This window comes from Mobula birostris, chromosome 3, assembly GCF_030028105.1.
Source record: "Mobula birostris isolate sMobBir1 chromosome 3, sMobBir1.hap1, whole genome shotgun sequence".
Lineage (NCBI taxonomy): Eukaryota > Metazoa > Chordata > Chondrichthyes > Myliobatiformes > Myliobatidae > Mobula > Mobula birostris.
Window position 1 is genome coordinate 59,010,267 of NC_092372.1, and position 23,673 is coordinate 59,033,939.

Sequence of the window (23,673 nt, forward strand, 5' to 3'; positions counted from 1 at the left end):
CCTTTTGTGTTTTAAATCATGTTTGGCAGTATCAATGGTTAAAATTTGTTATCCTCCCACAGTACTCTATTAGTTATTTCTCATTTATAAGAAAAGGAATAAAGGATCAGGAGAGAAGTGCACTTTAGTTATGGAACAAGTGTGGAATTATCACCCAAAAGAATTAAGTATTTTACAAAATAAAATTATTAATTAATTGCAATTTGGTTAGTAAAACAAATCAAATTATAACTCATATGTTAACCAAAACAGATATAACTTGTACAAGTTGTACTTCTAGTGTATATTTAATATCCAAGCATTCAAATGGTGCATAAAGAGTAAAATAAATTACAGCACTTATTGATCAATACAAAGAAATATTGACCTATGTTAAATGAATATCGATAGCATTAGAAATAATGAGAACATCATTTGTCTGTGAAGAATGGAGACATGCAACAGATCAAAAAAAAGCTGGTGGCATTTTAAACAAAATTTTATGTAGTAAAAGTAACAATGTCTTCTATGAAAATTGAAAATAACCCAGGAAAATGAAAAATAAATAGCTGTTAGCAGCATGTCTGTTTGCATAATGTTGCTATTGATTTCTGGTGCGTTCTTATTATGTTGAAACGATGCTTCACTGCACAAGTTCCTTCTTTTCCAGGACTTCAGAATCACAGTGATCCCTTCCTCCCTGAACTTTTCCATCTTGTTGCAATCTTAATGTATCCAAGTTTAAAACTGGCATAATCAAAATAGTGCTTTAAATTAATTTGTTTATCTTTGACAGGTGTCTTGCTGTGTGTGAGATGGTTCTTACAACCACAAAGATTTTACTGTTAGTGATTTGACTTGAAATCTTACAGCAGAAAAGCAAGAAACAAAAGATGTTTACGGTTTAGCATGCCAACTCGAGTAAATTGTGAAATACATGATTTTTGGTGTGAGGATAATAAAATGTTTTAAGAAGCAATGGCTATGATTCCGTAATTTACAGTATATGTATTTAAGACTTGGAATAGATTAACATGGAGGGTCAAAGCTCCTCTCTTTGGTATCGTATCAATGGATTTGTTTGATGATACTAATCTGAACAAAGGCCTCACCTTGTTTATGGTAAAAAAAAACCTATTAATCCATATTCTTGGGCAGCAGGCCTGAATTTTTCCACTATAATGTAGTTGAGTAAACATTTTCTGAGAGTGGAATTAACTTTGGGCCGTTTCTTAGAAGAACTAGAGCACGTCAATACTGTAAGTTTTTCAATCTAGGACAAATATTACAGTGCCAACCTGTTACAGTGGACTGAGACGTTTGAAAAAAAAGCTGTGAGAAACAGTCGAATTTAATAGAAACAGCCCAGCATGTGCAGAGACATTGAGTTTTTAAAAAAGGCTGTAAGCAGAAGAATTCAGATTTCATAAAGAGTGAGTACTGGGTTATAATAATCATAAAAAATCTGAAATGGCTGGCTACATCAGACAGATTGATGAGTTTGATTACACAATGTGTAATTGGCTCATGTATACTGAACTATTGGTATGGTATTTTGAAGCAAATGAAATTGCCAATCAGAAGCAAGTCCCAATTTTGCTCAGTGAATTGTGTTTTGTTTTGAAGTTTGACTGCTCTAACCAAACAATTAGAAATTAGCTTCGCTGCTATTGTAAAGGTGATGCAAGAACACTTAGAACTGAAGCTATTGTTGATTTCAGAATGCTTTACGCTAAATCAAAAAGGAGTCCATTTCAGCATACATGGCTGAATTGAAGAGATTATCTGAGCATTGTCAGTTCAGTGATTGTCTTAATGTTGCATTGAGATTGTTTAGTTTGAGGAATCTTACAAGAAAGCATTCAAAAATGGCTCTTAACTGAAGTGTATCTTACATTTAAAAGTACTCTTGAAATTCCTGTTTCAATGGAAAATGCAGGCAGAGAAGCAATTCAGTTGCAGTCAGCAATGAAAGTGAGGAAGAGCAAAATTGCAGTGTCTAAACAGAAACCAGCTTGGCCAAACAAATTGTGTTACTATTGTGGCAGGGGTTCACATACACCAAAAAAAAATGCAGATTTAAAGGCGAAACTTGCAGAAAATTCAACAAAGTAGGACACATACAAAGAACATGCCAGATAGACAAAAATAAATGGACTACACAGAGAAAAGAAAAAGATAAAATTTCAAGTTGCACTATTCTGCATGCTGTTGATGAAAGATCTGATAGTGATTAGAGGGGCACAGGATTGTGTAGTCTTAAGATTTACTGTGTGAAAGCTAATAATAGACAAACAATATAGCTTACACCAGAAGTGGATGGTAAAGCAATTAAAAATGAAATTGGAAACTGGTTCAGCTGTTTAATTCATTCCACAAAATGAGTTTGAACAGCATCTCGAAGACATCAAACTGAAGCCTGCAAATCTCCAACTAAGAACTTATACTGGAGAAAAGGTAACTCCTGTGAGAATGACATTTGTAACTGTAAAATACAACAACCAATAAGCCACATTGAGCTTCTCTGTGGTAAAAACAGGAGGACCAGAACTGTGGGGACATAACTGGCTGAAACTACTACAACTTGATTAGAGATCCATCCACCCCTTTACATGACACATCTCCTGCAATGAAGCCAACTTATTGTGAATTAAGAAAGGTACTGGATGGTGCCAATAATGTCTGTATGTTCTTTTAAATAATTCATTACAGGTTATATGCAAAAATGCTTTAATTGCATGTGTCATCTTGTGATACGTGCACACCTCACTTAAAGACAAAGCTACACCCACATTCCCAGACTCCCATGTCTTCCTTTGAACTAATTTAATGTTTTGAAGGGTCAAAGCATAACAGATGCAAGTCTAACATTGTTTTTACTTTAAGCAACACGAGTGTGTATGATGCATGCAATTCACTTATTTTTACAGATAACTATAATTAATTATTTAAACAAACAAGAATGCTTAATCAAACAATACATTTACAATATTACTTAAATATTATTGAAATATTAAATACACAACAGTCCTCCCTGCTTAGCTATAAACTCCAACGCAATATGGAATGCATCTCAACTAATTCACAGTATACTATATAATACAACTACCATACAGACATCCACAACACAGAACATTTTAAATTGCCCCATTCATGCCTAAAGATTCGAACACTGTGGAGGATTTCTTATTCCTGTGGAATAATGTCTTTCCTGACAAGGGGGATCACTCTGCTGGCTGGTGAGGCTTGTGGCTGTGAAGCAGTCTCAGGTTCCGAGGCCTCCTCCATGGTGCTTGTAGGAGTTGACTCTGACAGCTCTGGACACCTTGTTGTTTGTTGTATCTCACTGTTACACTGTCATACCCGCAGGAGTTATCTTTTCTCCAGTATCAGTTCTTAGCTGGATATCCGTAGGCTTCAGTTCAGTATCTTTGAAATGCTGTTCAAATTCATTCTGTGGAATGACTGGATTAGCAGAGAGAGTGTCCAATTCCACTATAATTAATTTGCCATTTGCTTGTAATCGGCTGGGTTGATCAGATCCAAAGAATCCAAGTGCCCAGGAGATGTGGTAATAAGCATACAAGCACAACAAAGCAACTTAAGTTTAATTTATTATCATAAAAATAAAAAGCACAAAACACACAAAATACCGCACAGTAGGTCACAAAGACTTAAATACTCATGATGCTTAGTCACCACTTAATTGTTGCTTTTGTCAGGGAAAATATGAATTCTGACTTACTTGTGAAACCACCCTTGGAATTGCGATTTCCTGTCAAGGTGAAGTCCAAAGAACCCAGGGAAAGGTAGCTCAATAAATACGAGTTCCACAAGCATAAAGAGACACACAGAGACAGGCAAACTCTTTGATCTTTTGTTCTCATGCCATTAACCCAGCCTGGTTTCTCACATTCAAACATTATGTGTGTTCATTAACACAGAGTTCAGCATATCCTTTTAGACATAAAACCCTTCTACCCTTCTAGCATACCAATTAGACACTTTAATGGTCACTCTATCAGTCAGTCAGTCGGGAAAGTGGGCATGTACTCGTAGGCCTCAATGCGAAGAAACTTTGAGACAGGGTGTAAGCCAATGTTCGACTCCATTTTACCAGTTGAAATGTTCATTAATCACCAATTAAAGCATCAAAGAAGATTGAGACATTGAGGTGAATGCAGAAGGCGAGCAAGAGATCAGCGTCAACTGCCTTCCTTTTGATCACTGCCAGAGAAGGAATCTGTGAGCAGCCTGCCACCGTGTGGCTCTCCCTGGCAGGCAGGTAGACTTCTCTACCTCGTGCGGCGTTCCCCTCTTTTGAAGAATGCCTGTGATAATCTTAGGATGGTATCGTGGTTCTGCTTTTATGGATTGGACTATTGCGTTTATGGACAGGAATTTTTCAGAATAATTGTTTTTATATTCTGTGTTTTTTATCGCCCGTTCCTTTTCCATTTTCTTGCGAGGGTAGAGCGTTTGGGGGTTGACATCTGTAGTGTTCCATTAGATTTTTTTGTGAGGGGAAGGGATTCTTTTTGGGGGTCGATGTTCCTCTTCCATTTTGGGCAGGGAGGAGGCTTTTGGAGTTGATGGTCAGGATGCCGTTACTCTTTGTGCAATGTAGTGGGTTTGATGATTCTCTCGGAATAACTTTCATGTTCTGCCTTTGTTTCGTGGCTATCTGGAGAAGACAGACTTCAGAGTTGTAAATGGATATATGTTTTGATAATAAATGAACCTTTGAATGTTTTGGACTTAATATTCCTTTGGTTACAAAAGAAAATTAATATTACATATGTGATAAACTCGAATCCAGAGAAGCCATCAAGTCAATTTGACAGGCACTAAGAAAGAATCTGTCACCCAAGCTTTCAAAGTGACTAAAAGCATTTAGTCATTAACAGGCATCCTCATGTTAATGGTGCCTATGACTAAGAAAGAATTCGGTTGCTATCAGCAAGCATTAGACATTAACAAACCTATAGTGTTTACCATGTACAGATGCTCTAACGCTGCAAGCTCACAAAGGGTTAAATTGTAATTTTGAACTGTTCAGCCATTTATCCAGTGTTTTATAAAAATTTAATACATCACACTTATTTTGTTAGTTTTTACTCAGAAATCTCAAGGCAAATCAGTCTTGTGTCGCTCTCATCATCAGGTTCTTCATCAACGGCATGAAGAATAGTGCTCTTTTTGAAACTGCAACTTGATTTTTTTTTTTATCTTTACCTCTTCCTTATGCAGTCCATTTATTTTGTCTGCCAACATGTTCTGTGCATGGGTCCTATTTTGTTGCATTTTCTGCAAGTTTCAACTTTAAATCTGAATTGGTCTGGTATATATGAGCACCTGCCACAACGGTAACACAATTTGTTTGGCCAGGCCAGTTTCTGTTTAGAAGTTGCAATTTTGTTCTCACTCACTTTCATTGCTGACTGCAACTCAGTTGCATCTCTGTTTGCACTGAAACAGCAATTTCAACTGCTTTTTAAAGTGTATTTTGGTTTGGAGCCGTTTTTGAATTTCTTCTTATAAGATTCCACAAACTAACCAATCTCTGTGTCTCATTAAGCTGATTATTGACTGACAATGTTCAGATAATCTCTTCAATTCATCCATTTACACTGAAATTGATTCCCCTTCCTTCTGATTCTGCTGATGAAACCTAAAATGTTCTGCAATCAACAATGGTTTTGGTTCTAAATGTCCCTGCATTACTTTCATGATATCAGCAAAGCTCACTTAGGCTGGCTTGCTTGGATCAGTCAAACTTCTAAGCAAACAGTACGCCTTAAAACCCAATGCACACAGCATAACTGGCACTCATTTCTCATTGGCTGTTTCATTTTGTTAAAATACAGCTCAATCCATTCAGTATACAAAATCCAGTTATCCCTTGTGCAATCAAACACATCTATCTTCCTGATGTAGCCAGCTATTTCTGATATTTAAAAAATTGTGATTATTATCACCCAGTACTCAAAGTATACAAACCCGTGAATTTCTCTGTTTTCTGTCCTTTTTTAAATTCGATCGTCTTTTGCAAAGAAAATGTGCTACTCTGAAGAAAAAAATGTACTGCACCTTTTTTTAAACTCAACCACTTTTTGCTGTGCTTTTAAAAAACTCAAAATGTCTCACTGCACTTCAAAAGATAGGTAGTCATTTTGGGATTATTTTAAAAATACCTCACCACCACGGTTATGTTTTGTAACTCTAAAATATTAAGCTAACTAAAAGAAAGACATGGAACCAGGGATGTGAGTCTAACTTCAATTTTACTTTAAGCGAGGCGTATGCATATGACATGGTAATGTCATGACATATATAATTCACTTATTTTCACATAACCCATAATTAAATATTTAACTGAACAAAAATGCTTAATCAATATATTTCCAATATTACTCAAATACTACTGAAATATTAAATACACAACACTATGGTCATTTGATATTACATCGTGCTTAGAATCAGAATCAGGTTTAATATCACTGGCATATGGCATGAAATTTGTTTACTTAGTAGTAGGAGTACATGTCAATGCATGATAAATATAGAAAATTTTTCTATATTTATATATATATATTTATTAAATTAAAAGTGGTAGTGCAAAAGCAGAAATAATAATAAAGTGCGGTAGTGTCCATGAGAGCAAACAATTTTAAAATAGCACCAGTTGTAAAAAACACAAACATGAGGAAATCTGCAGATGCTGGAAATTCAAGCAACACACTCAAAATGCTGGTGGAACGCAGCAGGCCAGGCAGCATCTATAGGAAGAGGTACAGTCGACGCTTTGAGCCAAGACCCTTTGTCAGGGCTAAATGAAAGAAGAGATAGTAAGAGATTTGAAAGTGGGAGGGGGAGAGATGGAGCTAAGAGCTGGGAGGCTTTTTTGGTAAAAGGGATAGGAGGCTGGATAAGGGGAAGGATCATGGGATGGGAGGCCTAGGAAGAAAGGGGGAGGGGAGCCTAGAGGATGGGCAAGGAGATATAGTGAGAGGGACAGAGGGAGAAAAGAGAGAGAGAAAACAAAAGGGATGGGGTACGAAGGGGAGGTGGGGCATTAACGGAAGTTAGAGAAGTCAATGTTCATGTCATCAGGTTGGAGGCTACCCAGACAGAATATAAGTTATTGTTCCTCCAACCTGAGTGTTGATAGTTGGCAAGTAATAAGCAGTAGTACAGTTCAGAACTCCTGCTCAAGCATTCAGGCTTGGAGATGCCAGAAACAGCCAGGAGTAAAATTGAAACAATTTCGTTACTTCAAAGTTAGGAATTATGAAGAATTGGAAGGTATCTGTAATCATCTTGAAAGTTACAATGAGAATGAAGATTAGGGGGATGCAATGTTAAAAGCATTGTTTAGAGACAGTCCATTGTCTGCACTAGGTGTCTGTGCTGATTTTGTTCACTTGATCAAAAGAACACAGCAGATACGGTGGATTAATTCCTCCATCAATATCTATGAGGAAGTAATACACACAGTTTTATAGTGCTGTGGTAGTGTTCTAATTTGTTCTGTATTTCATTTAAATACATAATTTGTTACTCAGTTAAATGATAGTTTGTCTTTTTTTTATACCTTTTTAACTATTTCCAAGAAGCTTCAGCTAATTGCGTCAGCTGCTTAATTGAGCCAAAATATACCGGTCCCAATGTGTTCCAATTAACCAGGATCCACTGTAATTGTTTTTCAGCCTTGTGTTGTTCATTTCTCTGTTGTCTGAACAGAGACATTTTCCTATGAGTCTATAGTCATGTAGTTACAAATTGTACCTCTATATCTCGTTCAGTAACCGATAGATCTAAACCCAAAATCAATGAATCTGAATCCTGGTGTACGATTTTGTCATGCCATTAAAGCTATAATGGAAACATAGTTCATTCTCTGAAGTATGCTTTGCTTCTTGAGATCTGTGATCTAATGTACAGCCAATAAATAGTTAATTGTGATTATAATGGCATGAGATATACAAACTATCTTGAATATATTATGCTACTGTTATTTGCATATAGATAAACATATACAGTTATAAATATATAACACAAACATATTCAAAACAAGCATGCAGTCCCCTCTATTCATACTTGAACTTGTATCAATTAGAAAATCAGCATCAAAATTCACAAATGTGATCTTCTTGCCCAGGTAGTGATGATTAAGCTCCTGCAAACATCGGACAAATGTATACTTGGAAGCTGTACTGGAACTTTCCCAGCCATAAACTTTATCAAAGTGCATATCGAAGTGTGGATTATCCTAGTAAAACATGATAAAAATGATATTAGTTTTTATCAAATTATAATCATTCAGCTCATCTCATTTTAATTACTTCAAAAATATTCTGCCCTCTTCAACTTTACTAAAATGAAGACAATCAAATTCTGGCATTTACATACTTTGATCATTTTGTACAAAGTATTTATTAACATTTCTGAGAAAAGTTGGCCAACCTCTTTCCAGAAATTCAGTCAGAAACCAGTAGAACTAAAGGGAATTTTATGGAAGTTCAACTGTACAAGTCTTCTATCATGCCAGTGCACAAATACATTGCTCTCGTTTTATTTTTCAGTCTTTGTCCTGAAACATTATGTTTGCTTCTTTCCTACAAACACTGTCTGATCTGCAGAGTATCACGCATTTTGTTTTTATTTTAGCATGTCTTGTCCACCATAACTCCTAGATTGCAATATTTTCATGGTTCTTTAACTGAAGTTACAATGAGTTATGATGGTGTAATCAGTTCTGATGCTGTGAAATTAAGATACATACATGGTAGAATCCCAGTGGAAACTAGAGTGAGACAGCCAAGAAACAAACCCTGAGGCTCTCTCCCCTCAAATATGCTACTATATTGGCCAGACCCTTACTTGTTTCTTTTGCATTCATTTGCAGCATTGCTCTGAATTCTATTGCCTCAATTTATCTTTCATTATTCTAAAAAATTTCCATAAATTACTCTTCCAATTGTCAGTGAAGACTTGAAGTATATTTTAAACTATAAGTATTATGTAAATGCATGTAATTGTTGTCATACCTATCACAACTCACAGCCTCCTCAACCTACCCCTCTGTAATATATTTGCCAAGGAACACCACACGAGCAGTCTCAGGTAGGAAGAATGCACTTCTAGTGGAATACCTCCAAACAACGAGAAAAGTCTAGGTCTGAATGAAGACAGAGGAGCAGGCTATTGTTTCCCTCAGTTAGTGTTCCCCCCTTAGGGGAGACGTCTAAGCCTTCATCTTAGGACGAATGGTTCAAAGAGTTAGAACAAAATTGACCATATGGAATTAGCAAATAACACGAGGCATAAGCAACATACAGAAAATGCTGGAGGAACTCCGCAAGCTAGGCAGCATCTCTGGAAAAAAAAAAAGAGTACAGCCGACATTTTCAGTAGGACTAGAGAAAAAAAGATGAGGAACCTGTTGTTTGTTCAGGAGACGCAGGGCCAGTTATTGAGTGTTATGTGTTGTATAATGAAAACGAAGATGAATCAGGTCGATACACCAGCCACTTACTTGATTTGCTTCTTTTCCATCCACAAGTTTAAGATCTTCAAGATACCATGTAGTGATTTTTTCAAATTGTTTATTTTCACTTGAAATCATATTTTTCACAAATGTTATTTGCACTTCTTTGCAATTTGTTACTAGAATGAGAAGATAGTGCATTTAAACATCTTAAAATACAGCAGGTATGGTAAAAGAAATGTCGGTCAGATCCTGCCAAAGGGAGAAGTGGTGAAAGTAAGGCTAAACAAAAATTCATAGGTGTATTGTCTTGTATGAGGCGTGATTGATAAGTTTGTGGCCTAAGGTAGAAGGAGTCAATCTTAGAAAACCTAGCACATTTATTTTCAACATAGTCCCCTCCTACATGTACACACTTAGTCCAGCGGTCGTGGAGCATACGGATCCCTTCTTTGTAGAAGTGATCCACAGCAGGGGTGATTGATAAGTTTGTGGCCTAAGGTAGAAGGAGATGAGTTATTAATTTCAAACTTTCTGCATTAGCACTCAGAGTTGAACTGCACGTGCATGTAACAAGAGTGTCTTGGACCTCCAGGTGGTCCACAGTAGGGGCGATTGATAAGTTTGTGGCCTAAGGTAGAAGGAGATGAGTTATACCGCTCTCGTTACATGCCCGTGCAGTTCAACTCTGAGTGAAACTGCAGAAAGTTTGAAATTAATAACTCATCTCCTTCTACCTTAGGCCATGAACTTATCAATCACCCCTGCTGTAGACCACTTCTGGAGGTCCAAGACGCTGACTTCTACAAAGAAGGGATCCGTATGCTCCATGACCGCTGGATTAGGTGTGTAAATGTAGGAAAAATAAATGTGCTGAGTTTTCTAAAATTGACTCCTTCTACCTTAGGCCACGAACTTATCAATCACCCCTCGTATTTGTAGTTCATGTGTCCTTCAATTCATGTTCTCCCATAGTTTTACACAAGTACGCCCCTCCAAAAGTGATCAGATTCAGTATTTATTGTACACATCCATAAGCCATAATATTAAAACCTCCTTTACGAATAACAAGCTATAACAAAGTAATATGAAGTCAAGTTTTTATACAATGTTTTTCCTCAGTCTTATACACCCTCAGCCAGACTTTGACTGAAGTAACGTTTTAAATTGCTATGATTTATGGACTGTTTCAAACAAAGGGAAAGATGAGCATTCATTAATTCCAAAACAAAATTTTACAGAAATAAGACAGGAAAATCCTAGATATACATCATTTTCTGTGATCTACAAGGCAGAAGACTAACCATATATATCTTGCTTATGAAAAGCAGGGCAAACCTGACTAATTACCACCAATATGTCTCTCCAGTCTCAATCATTAGCAAACTGATACTGTTTCTTTTCTCTGAATCTTGCTGATATATTTTGAACTAGAATTTCAAGGTTCATAGTAAATTTACTATCAAGGTACATATGCATAACCAAATACAACCCTGTGATTCATTTTCTTGTGGGCATACTCAATAAATCCATAGAATAGTAACCAGAGTCAATGAAAGACTGCACCAACTTGGGCATTCAACTAGTGTGCAAATACAAAAGGAAAGAATAATAATAAATAAATAAATAAGCAATAAATATCAAGAACGTGAGATGAAGAGTCCGTGAAAGTGAGTCTATATGGGAACATTTCAATAATGGGGCAAGTGAAGTTGAATTTAGTTATCCCCTTTGGTTCAACAGCCTAATGGTTGAGCTGTAATAACTATTCCTGAACCTGGTGGTATGAGTCCTGAGGCTCCACCTATACTTAGAGAATTATCAATAAATACCTTATTTCCAATTGTCTTGGTTGCCAATTCCAGTTGCATTTTGCTAGGACTACCCCATTTGAGAACTCATCACAAAATGAAGCACGGTAGTGTCGTGGTTAACACAATGCTTTACAATACAGATTCAATTCCCGCACTGCCTGTAAGGAGTTTGTACATTCTCCCCATGACCACGTGGCTTTCCTCCGGGTGCTCTGGTTTCCTCCCACAGTCCAAAGGCATACCGGCCTGTAGGTTAATTGGTCATTGTAAAATTGTCCCATAATTAGGCTTGGATTAAATCAGGGGGCTGCTAGGCTGTGCGACTTGAATGGCTGGAGGGGCGTATTCCGTGCTGCATTTCAATAAATAAACAAACTTGGTTCAAACGTGAACCTAAGTGCTGAATTTCAGAGAGGAGGTGAGAGTGACAGGCCTTGACATCTGGGTAGAATTTGACCACGTGTGGCATCACGAACCCTTGGTAAACCTGAAGTGAATGTGTATCAGGGAAATTGCCCCTGTGATTGGAGTCATATCTTTCTCAGAGGATGATGGTTGTTGGTGTTGGGGGTAGTTCTCAAGGGTAGAGACACAGGCACAGTCATTTTCAGCTTCTTCCAGAATAACTTGTAAATATTCAATTCATTATGTAATATCTCAGTAAAGTGAAGCAGCTCATCCATGTAGCAAGACCACGATGAAATTTCGGCATAGGCTGATAAGTGGTAACTATAGAAAGTGCCTCAAATATGCCTGGCTGTGGCTATTTCCAAAAAGAGTATCTCTAACCACTGGCTCTAGCCATTCAATTGTATTTCCAATGCCTGGTTCACCACCATCAACATTCTGAGGTCACCACTGACCACAACTTCAACTATGTCAATGACATAATTACTGAACTACAAGAGAGGGTCAGATATTCATTTAATTGATTGGGAATAGGAAGAGATTGATCAGGTTTACAAATTGTTGATCAGTCGTGAGATAATAGTTTTTAATCGGGGAATTGAGGTGACAATGTATCAGGGGAGTCAGTGGAAGTTGTAATCCATGTTCAGTGCAGCAGTGGGTGAGGATGAAGAATGCAATGGCTAGTGACAGCTGCGTTCAGGTAAGTCTTAACTTGTTAATTTTGGTATGTTTTTTCCCGTAATAGGTACACTTGATTTTCCTGAGAGCATCATGCCAGTTCAATCCAAACTTGCAGATTTGTCAAGAACACGAACCTTCTTATTTGTATAGTTTAGTCTTGTGTGTTTCTTGATTTGAGAAATAGGCCCTGTGTTTCCTAGACTAGAGGTTCTGTAGATGCTGGAAATCCAGAGTAACATGCATGGACACTGGAGGAACTCATCAGGTTAGGCACCGTCTATGGAAATGAATAAACAGTTGACATTTCGGGCTGAGACCCTTCTTCAGGAATGGAAAAGAAGGGCGAAGATGCCAGAATAAAAAGGTTGGGGGGAGGGAAAGGGGGGCTAACTAGGTGACAGGTGGAGCCAGGTGGATGAGAATTGTAAAGTCCTACCTGGCTTATTGGAGGGTTAGGGAGCTTATTAGCATTGAAAATGGGCATTGCATAGACCACAGAATCTGGATGGCTGCATATTGGTAGTTTATTTTTGCTATTCCAAGAAGTGTCCATTGGGTAAAGTCCAGTGAGGAAATTTATTTGTGGAGATTAGCTTTGCCTATGATGGAACTTTTAAATAGATTTCCACATAAACGGTAGGAAACAAAATCAGTTGTGGTCAATTCAGGGTACATAATCCTGCTCTGCACATTTTTTCTACAGGCTACTTTGCACATGCAAAAAATAAAGCATTCATATCCTAAATGCAAATGCATGAATATAAGAAATAAATCAACAACCATGAACCATACAAGAAAGGCAGTAGTATGTTTTTTTTTATTAACCCTCTTTGCTTCTGATTCTGAATTAGTAAATAGCATGAATTTAAACTGACATATTAAGTTGATCAAACCTGACAGCTTCAGTCGATTTTCAGAGTCTAGTAAACTCGGATGAAAGTAATGTGTTAGGTGGTGTGCATTAGTTCTCTTCTGGGGTGTTACATGCAAGCACTCTGTATTCATGAACTTGCTATTGCAGTCCAGTAACTGAGTCTAACTCATAGCTGCAGCAATAGCCATGCTTAACTGCAAGCTTGTTTTGCTACTGATTTCATATGCTGTGATGAGTCTCTTATTAGTGTAAAGAGGCCTGACACACGTCATTAAGAATCTCCTTTACTGACACAACGTAATAGTTAAAAAACACTTCTTCACTGCACCTCATACTCTTAAAACAAATGAAACAAACAATACTAAATCAATTGTCATCCTTGTTTAGGCAGACTTACTTCCTTTCAGTACTATTTTCTACTCTATGCTTTCTGTCCATACCAAGTAATCCCCAGCTTTAAAACCTTACAGTCCAGCAATTTGTTTTATATATACTCACTGAGCAATCCCAAAATTAAATAAGTTCTGTCCTAAAGTACGTTATTTGTAGTAACCACGAGGAATTCTGCAGATGCTGGAAATTCAAGCAACACATATCAAAGTTGCTGACTGTACCTCTTCCTAGAGATGCTGCCTGGCCTGCTGCGTTCACCAGCAACTTTGTGTGTTATTTGTAGTAAAGCAGCAAATATGGCTGTCCATTATTACACAGCAAGATCCCACAGCCAGTAATGAAATAATGACCAAATAATGTTGATTAATGAAAAGTTCTTAATTTCTTCTTTAAGGATCTTTCCATAATCACCCAATAATGCAGTTTAATTTTTCTTCTAGAGGACAGCACTTAAAACACTGAAGTTATTCTAATTGTTAGATTATGTGCTCTAATTCCTGGAAAAGGCTTTGAAGATTTCTAACTAAAGAAAGAATGAAATCATTGCTCTGCAGTGTACACCACAAAAAGTACATCTTTCATCTTAAGTGGATTAAGAAAAAGAATGCAATCGTATAGAATTGAAAACAGATATTGTAACAAGTAGATTCTGGTGGCTACAGAGTTGTCCAGTAACTTCAACGGTGCACAATGATTGCCAAGATGCTGCCGCAGCAGTTTACAGAGAAGGAAGTCTAGAAAAGATGAGTAACCATTTCAGTAAGGAAACAATAGAGACCCGCCAGCTCAAGAAAGTCATAAGTTAACTAACAGGAAGAGGAATACAATTAAAACAAAAAGCTGGAATTTCAGAGATTTAATCAAGTTGGTCCACATAACTGCAACTACTATAACTAAAAAGGTGATTAATTAGGAACAGCATCATATTTTTGACACTAAGTACTGTTTGTTTCCACTTTGTAAAAATTTCTATTAATTTGATAAAGTACTCATGCAAATACTCTTAACTGAATTAAATTCAAAGTTATTTCCTTAGAGTTTGTCTAAAATACATTTACAATGTTTAGAAATTGTAAAAACGATACTCTACTGTGCATAAACACTAAAATTACCTGAACTGCAAAGGTAATACCTTTCATCTTCCTGTTCACCTGTTACGACTTCAATCACGGCAAACAGGCGGTCTCCATTTGGATGAAATACCTCTTTCTTTAACTCTTTCCTGAGTAATGCTGCCATTGCCTTAAGCAGGCTTTCAGAAATACAACGTTAATCAAACATATTTACTCACGCTATGTGAATACCAATTAGAGGATATCATGTATACAATCTGCATAATGGTAACCAAGTGATGTTTCTATGGATTTAAACACCATGACACACAAAACGTTATTGGATTGCAGTTTTAGTCAATATTCTTGCTGGATTGTTCCCTTGAGAAATGTCCAGTAAGTCATTTACAATCCATATGAATTCCATTATAGTTTTTAAAACCAAGTTGAGATATTGATTTAATGGTGTTTTCCATTAAGAAACTCACTGTATAACATAAAAATAAAATGTACTTCAAGATTAATGTTATCGTTTAAAAGATGTGCCTTTGTTATTTGATTTGCAGTAACTATAATAAGACATTTAAACTTTTCTCACCTATTCCTTTTTCAAAAAAGTAGCTTTAGTATTGAATACAAACTTATAATTTCCCTGTTGTATTAACTAGGTTTCTGACTTTTCAGTCAGTGGACCATGGTGACATTCTTTTCAATATTTAGCTTCTTACAGCTATTAAACACATCCACATTTTCATTTATGTCTCACCCCCTGTGTACATATGCAGCCAATCTACCTTCTATTTCTCCGATGTTTAAAAAAGTGCACATTTTCTCCAACATTTGCTGGTTTAGATGAATGAAATTTATGCCCAAATCTGACAATTTTCCAATTAATAGCTTGGGAATGTACATAGCAGGATGAGAACTATTTCTCTCTTCCAGTTTTTTTCTCATGCTTTGCTAAACCAAATGATATGCAGAAGGAATCATTTTCTTTCAGTGACTGTATACTTCAATCAAGTGAAACATTCCAATTGTTAATAAAATTTGCAGACTATTTCATCATCAGAACAAAGATAATTCTTATCTTCATCTGCCATCAGCATACATGCATACAAACAAACACAAGGTTTCTCTGTGCACCAACTGCTTGCAGAAGGAGTGGGAATAGTGGCTGATTCTTTTCCCTCTTGTCACCCCACAATTACTGGAACCAATTAGAGGAATGGCATGACAAGTTGACATCCGATTGTTAACCATCCTCTCAAGGCATGGCAAAAATTTCCTTTGTTATATTTTAGCAAAAATAAGGAAATGGAGAATTGGCAAAAATATCAACAGATATTGTGTTTGCATTTTCGTAAGAAAGGGGAGTGGCAAATAGAATAATTGTTATTGTTTTCATCGGGTGCAGTAACAAATGGACGTCAATGTAAGTTTACACAGTGAAACATAGGTGAGGTAGGCACTTGCAGTTCTGAGAATTATTAATAGAGACAAAAAGTATAAAAGCAGATAAGTCATGTTGAACCTTCATAAAAGACCAGCCCAGTATCATCTGGAGGATTATATCTAATTTTGGTTAGCAATTTATATGTAAAGTCCTGTGAAGGCACTAGTAAGAATTCCAAGAAAATATGCTAGAATGGTTCCTGGGATTATTTTTAAGTTACGTCTTATTTATCCTTACATTTGCAAGAGCAGTGTCTGAAAAACAAGCTGCTGAGGGAATTCTTCTTTGGAATTAAGAAGTCTGCGAGGAGACTTGCTACAATGACAAGGTGAGTGGAAGGCTGTTTCTATTGGTGTAGGGGTGAGGATAAAATACAAACGAGAAGAGAATTGGGGGCACGCGTGGAAAAGCAATGTGCGTTTCAAATAGGGAGCACACAAAATGAGAATTGGATACATATATTATGGAGAAATGTTTGGAAGGCTACGGAAAAAAGGGTTGAGGTGAATTAGAGTTGCTCCGGTAGAAAGCCAATGCACAAGTGATGGGCCAAATGACTTTCTTCTGTACTAAAACATTCTATGATTACATGTGTCTATTCAACATGGTAGAAATCCAGAAAGAAATGAAACAGTATCAAATTAGTTCCCAAGAACAGCTTACATTTTGTGAGGTTTAAGAAAATGGAGAGCGCGCTTTAAAATTTTTTTTTGCAGTTTATAATTGGATGACATTCTTATATCAGTAAAAAAAGCAATGCATAGAGAGAGGATTATATATTTCATTAGATGTAAAGCGCCATAAGACATTTTGAGATAGTTAAATGCACTATATAAATTAAAAATCACGTTTGGGTCATACATGTAGTAACTTTTCAGAACTTAAGTTGTCTTAATTTCTAATTTAACTTCTGCGGTCAAAGATTTGAAGCGCTAGTCGCAGTTAATTGGAGTACTGTACCTGGCTGGTTGACATTTGGCCAGATGCTCGTGTCCCCGTGTTTGAGCTCCCCCCCCCCCCCCCCCAGAAACAGGCGCACCTCAACGTCACATCGCTTGGTCAGGTTGACATTGTTCCAAAAGGTAAACGCAGGAATACACGAGAGCTTTTGAGAGCCCAGCCTAGACTGAATTTCCTTGAAGGTTTCACATTTTCACGCCGTCGTGCCAAATGCGCATAAAAATGCGGAAGAGATCGCAGATAGTAAAATCTACACCTTGCGAATCGATTCTAGAAAAGCTAGTGTATCAACTGTGAGCCATGGAAATGGACCACACCGGGGTCAGAACGTAACAACTATGGAATTTCATTTGTAAAAGCATATTTTAATAATTAAAATCTGTCTCTGTAATAGTTAATTCACCGTGTTCTATTGGTTGCAGCGAGGTGACCGGAACTTCCGAAGACTAGCCGGGATTGTCAAAACTATCTGCGGGATGAACCTAGCGTTAAAGAGGTAAGTCAAGAAAATGACTGATTTGACCGTTCTAACCAAAGCCTGTTCTCCTGCCCGGCTCCCAGTAGTTGTGCAACCACTGCTGAAAGCTGAAGGTTCGTCGCGCTCTCGATAGCGCTTATCATGAGCGTAAACAGCCGAAAGTAATTCTTGTGAAGAATCTGTTCAGTAGTGGATAAAGAGAGGATGGATACCATACCGAATGAAACCTGCACTAGCAGAGCACGCAGTCACTGTGACTGGAGTACAAAGGTTGCTATGCGAATGAACGGAAATAATGTTGTCCTGGAAGAAAGCTAACAACGCGGACTTCATGTAGTCCTTGTCAATAAACCGCCCAAATCTGTAAACCTGAATTGCGACGGCATTGGCTCAATGGGAGTCTATCGCCTCTGAAATGGAACATAAGGTCCACAGACTAGACCGTGTAAATTGAGTAAACTCTGATGAGAAAAGATTGCATTGTCAAACATGATATAAAAGCCACTAGCCTCTCAGATATAGGCATGGTGTTATTACAAAAGAGAGCGTTATGCCAATTCCACTATTTCACCCTGAACTAAGATACTAAAATAAAAGTCATCACCATTGACTTGGTATCAAAGAAGTGTGTAGACTAGGTGATGTGGTTTCTACATCTTGTGACTACTAAGACCTCTGCTTTTGAAGACCTTTAGGCTGTCCTGGGATAGGGCAAGATCCTATGTAAATGCAAGTTCTTTATACCTGTAGGTGCAAACACCTTGACCATAATCTGTTCCTCCTGCAACCTCTGGAAGAGGTGTGTTTGCATAAACTAGTTCACAACACCAGGACACCCAATTACATTTTACAGCCAATGAAATGCTTAAACTTCCCAGGGAATTGAAAGGGTAGGTGCTCTGTGGCCATTTCTACTAGCCAACTAGCCATGAGGCACTGACTATATTATGCACAAATATTTTGTGTGAGGGCCTGTGTGCGCATTTACAGTCCCCCAACATCAATGGAACAGTCATGCAGTTCAGAAAGAAGTTGAATGATCTGGCAAGCTTAGTCCTGTGTTTCCCCTCTTATGTGCATGTCTATTTCCCGTAAGTATCTCTATTCTACCCACTTCAGCTACTGTGTAGCAGCTCTTTCTCTTCCCTAGACCTTGGTCGCTGCATACGTTTGAAAGAGACAGGCCTCTATGAAGCCTGACGTGGAAGCTTTTACTTCCCATAATGTTTACATCATTTCCCACAGCATGAGAATAGAGAATAAACAGTTTTCCACTAGGAATCCAGAGTGGGGTCAACAATCTATTTTTTGAGATACTCTGTGGAATAGGCCCTTTGGGCTATACCACTCAGCAATCCCCAATTTAACTCTAGCTTAACCACAGGACAAATTACAATGCCCAATTAAACTTACTAAACATGGATTTCAGAATTATCTTAGCATTATATAAAGAACTTCCAGCTGCACAGCAACAAAGTCTGTGTGTGGGAGCATTTCAGTTACAGCACAGGGGGAACAGCGAGTTGGATAGTAGACTATCAGACCTCTACTGTAAGATGTTTTGACCAATCTCTACCAATTTTTTGCAAAAGTTTTTGTACAGCAAAACAATATTTTCCATGGAATTTCAAGGTGAAGAATGCACAACTTCAGGAGCAGCTTGAGAGTGCAAATGCAATTCTTTTCACTGAATAATTTGACATTATAGAAAAGGCAATCTCTGATCATGCCAAATAAAATGCATCCTTCTATTTAAGAAATGCAATTTTTTTATGATCAATAATCTGCAGCTATATTGTACCAATTTGTCCAAATAGCTAATGTATGCCAGCATCATTAATATTATAAGCCTTGCAGATACATCCTGACCACACTCCTAAATATTTTCATAAGCATAGCTGACTGGAGAGTTTGTAAATGATATAGCTACTGAGCATGATAAATATAAATGTTACTTTTAACTCCTCAGCAACTTGAGGTACAGGGATAGTCCAATTTTTATTTTGGTTTTGAACCCCGACTATGCAACAATTGTCACAATGAAACAATTGTCACAATGGGGGGCATTGGGAATGGACCCAAGTGCAAGACACAGACACTGAAGTACAAGGAACAGGGCTTGACTAGAGTGAGGACGTGACAGGTTACAGATAGGGAGCAGGGACAAGAACACAGACTTGGGCAGGGACCCAGGGAACCCAGACAAGGGACTAAGAACTAGAAGCCTGGGCTCCGAGCCAGAGACTGGACAAGGACCCAGAGCCTGGGTCTTGCCTCAGGCTGGGGCTCCAGAACCAGGCAAGGACATAACATGACTACAGGACAGGATGTGGCTGGGGTCTAGAGGTTGGGGTCTTGAGGCTTCAGCCTGGGGTATGGACTCCAAGCCAGAGACTGGGTAAGGACCCAGAACCTGGGACTTTACTCAAGCTCAGACTCCAGAACTAGCCGAGGACAAGACAAGGCTACAGGACTGGACATGGCTTGGGTGAGGAACTCCTGAGTAGGGCAAGACACAAGGACAGGTAAAGGCACATGGACAGGACTAGACTAGGCATGGACTGGATTAGGGCCATCAGGAGCACAGAGCCTTGGACTAGAAGAGACAGGAGCACAGAACACAGAGCCAGGACCCCTCCTTGGGAACAGGACATAGGGCCAGGACTCATACACAGAACACTGAACATGGAGACAGATCCCAACAAACAGCCAGACCCACCTAGCGCAGGTGAGGACACAGAGACAGATCCCAACACTAGGTGGCAGCAAACAGCCAGACCCATCTAGGGAAGGCATGGACACAGAGAGACAATTCCACACAACAAAAGACAGTTCCTTATCTTGACCTAACCAGGCTCCAGTCTTGCTCTAGTCTTGCTCCAGCAGTAAAACTTCAGCAATACAGGCAAGGTATCCAGGCTAGGTAAGCAGGTAGAGAGTCAAGCAAAAGAAAGACAAGGAGGGGAACAGAACAGTCTACCAGGGAATCCCTGGTTTGCAGAGGTATTTATGTCTCAGCCCCAAAACGAGAAACATGTGCCTACAACAGAAACTGGGGGAAAACCAGAAACCCCGGAACAAGGAACCATAGACTGGACTGTGAACTGGAACACGGATTGATTTCATGGACCGGACCATGACAACAATGAACATAAAACCACAAGACCATAAGATAAAGGAGCAGAATTTTACCATAGGAAACTGAACTGGTCTAGCCATATAAACACCATGGCATCCAGAGCAGGTCAAATGCTAGGAATCCTGGGAGGTGTAACTCACCTCCTGACTCCCATTTACAAGCTTCAGGTCAGGAATGTAATGGAATATTCACCATCCAGTACAAGAGAGCCCACTTGATCGGTACCCCTTCCAAAAGCATCCAATCCCTCCACCATCAATGAACAGTGTGTACTACCTACAAGATAGTACTGCAACTGCAACTGCATCAACACACCAAGGTTCCTAAGGCAGCACCTTCCAGACCCACGACCACTACCATCTGGAAGAGCAGATACTTGGGAACACCACCACTTGGAAATCCCTCTCCAAGTCACTCACCATCCTGACTTGGAAACATATCGCCATTCCTTCATTGTTGCTGGGTCAAAATCATGGAATTCCCTCTGTAACGGGATTGTGGGTGTGCCTACACGTCAGGGACTACAGCGGTTCAAGAAGGCAGTTCATCACCACCTTCTCAAGGGCAACTAGGGATGGGCAATAAATGCTGGCTTAGCTGGTGATGCCCACATCTCGTAAATGAATAAATAAAAATTTTCCTCTCAGCCCCATTCTCCTCCCTTCTCCCCATATCCCTTCATGTCCTGACCAATCAAGAATCTATCAACCTCTGCCTTAAGTATACATATAGACTTGGCCTCCGTAGCTGCGTGTGGCAAAGAATTCCACAGATTCACCACTCTCTGGCCGAAGAAGTTCCCCCTCTTCTCCATTCTAAAAGGCCGCCCCTCTATTCTGAGTCAGAGTCCATTGGTCTTAGACTCTCCCACCATAGGAAACATTCTCTCCACATCCACTCTGTTGAGGCCTTTCATTATTCGACAGGATTCAATGAGATTACCCCTCATTCTTCTGAATTCAGGCCTAGAGGCATCTTCATATGACAAGCCATTCAATCTTGGAATCATTTTCGTGAACCTCCTTTGAACCCTCTCCAGTTTCAGCATTGATGTAAGGATAGCAAAACTATTCGGATGTTAGAAATGCACATTATTGCTAGTGTTATCCTTAATCTTTTGTGCTTAGGACTTCAGACTATGAAAATTTAGAAACAGTACATCTTTGTTCATTCTACTGAACTATTGGTTTGTTTTGCAGGTATATACATAAAGACAAAGTGATACGATGGGTAGCTCATCACCTGACAAGAAAATCAGGCATTGACAAGGAATTGCTTTTCAACATCCACAACTTTACAAAAAGCAAAAGTGTTAGTGGTAACCTATACAATGTTTGTTATTTATAGATGACCTTTGCAATGGGCTCCTTTTCAGCTTCCACCACCATTCCCCAAAAACGTTTGGTCATCTCTGTTGCCTGTGTTTTAACTTGAAACTAATTTGCCTCTTGCCCTGGTGCTTGCTGATCTACATTAGCAGTAAATGGAAGACAAGACTTCCACCCTTGTTTTCAAATCTCTTCCATGTATTTCTTTATTTTTACTATCTTCAGCAGCCTTTTAACCTACTGATAAATTTGTGTTGCTCCAATTAAAGTGATTGCCTCTGCCGGAATATAATACCATTCCCCCCTTGCCTCATCATTTTATTTGGTACCTAATTATTTTGAGACACAGTGTGGAACAGCCCCTTCCAGTCCAACCCAGCACTGCCTAGCAACCCATCTCTTTAACCCTAGCCTAATGATGGGACAATTTACAATGACCAATTAACTTACTAACTGGCATGTCCTTGGAATATGGGAGGAAACTAGTGCACCTGGAGGAAACCCATGCATTCACAGGAACGACGTACAAACTCCCTACAGACGGTATCAGAATTAATCTCTGAATTCCGACTCCCCAATCTGTAATAGCGTTGTGCCAAATGCTACGTTTCAGTGGCACCCCCACTTGACTCTACTCCTTTCCTTTTAAGACATTGAATAAATCTACTTTTCTTTCAAGCTTATCTGCCCTCATATGTTTGGACATGGCTTGGTGTGTCTAGTTTTGTGTGACGATAATCCAAAGAAATGTCAGGATGTTTAGTATGTATAAAAACAAGCCATAGTATGACATAGGTAGATAATTCTTAGAGGCTTCACGGAAAACAGGCACAATGCAAGTTAAAAGTCAGAGTGGGAAACATTTGTTTTGTAAGCAGTAATGAAGCAATCTCACAGACATTACACAGCACTGAAACAATTATAAAGCCTTTTGTTTTCCAGGATGCCTGATTAGGACAGGCATCTATGTCCTATATCTTGCCTGACAAACCTGTTGGAATTCTTTGAAAAAATAACAAGCTGGATAGACAAAGGATAACCGGTTGATGTTGTGTATTTGGATTTTCAGAAGGCCTTTAGCAAAGTGCCACACATGAGGCTGCTTAACAAGTTAAGAGCCCATGAAATTATAGGAAAGGTACTAGAATGGATAAAGCAGTGGCTAATTGGCTGGAGGCAAAGAGTGGGAATAAAAAGGAGGCTTTTCTTGTGGGCTGCTGGTTACTAGTGGTGTTCCACAGGGGTCTGTATTGGGACCACTTCTTTTTATGTTGTATGTCAATGACTTGGATTACAGAATTGATGGACTTGTGGCCAAGTTTGTGGATGATATGAAGATAAGTGGTTTTGAGGAAGTATAGAAGGACAGACAGATTAGGAGAACGGGCAAAGAAGAGGCAGATGGAATTGTGTCAGGAAGTGTATGGTCATGCACTTTGGTAGAAGAAGTAAAAGCATAGACTATTTTCTAAATGGACAGAAAATATAAATATTTGAAGTGCAAAGGGACTTGTGAATCCTTGTGCAGGATTGCCTAAAGTTAATTTGCAGGTTGAGTTGGTGGTGAAGAAAGAAAATGTGATGTTAACATTCATTTCAAGAAGACTAGGATATAAAACCA

At 38.5% G+C, this 23,673-nt stretch overlaps 1 protein-coding gene across 1 annotated transcript; it reads right to left on the bottom strand.

The window, feature by feature from the left end:
- Positions 1-622: 622 nt before the first annotated feature.
- Positions 623-14,881, bottom strand: LOC140195669 (exocyst complex component 1-like). Its single transcript, XM_072254386.1, has 4 exons — positions 14,755-14,881; positions 9,518-9,648; positions 8,080-8,251; positions 623-726 (listed from the first exon to the last, which is right to left on the bottom strand). The coding sequence occupies exons 1-4, from the start codon at positions 14,879-14,881 to the stop codon at positions 623-625; spliced, it is 534 nt and encodes a 177-aa protein (XP_072110487.1).
- Between the last annotated feature and the right edge of the window lie 8,792 nt (positions 14,882-23,673).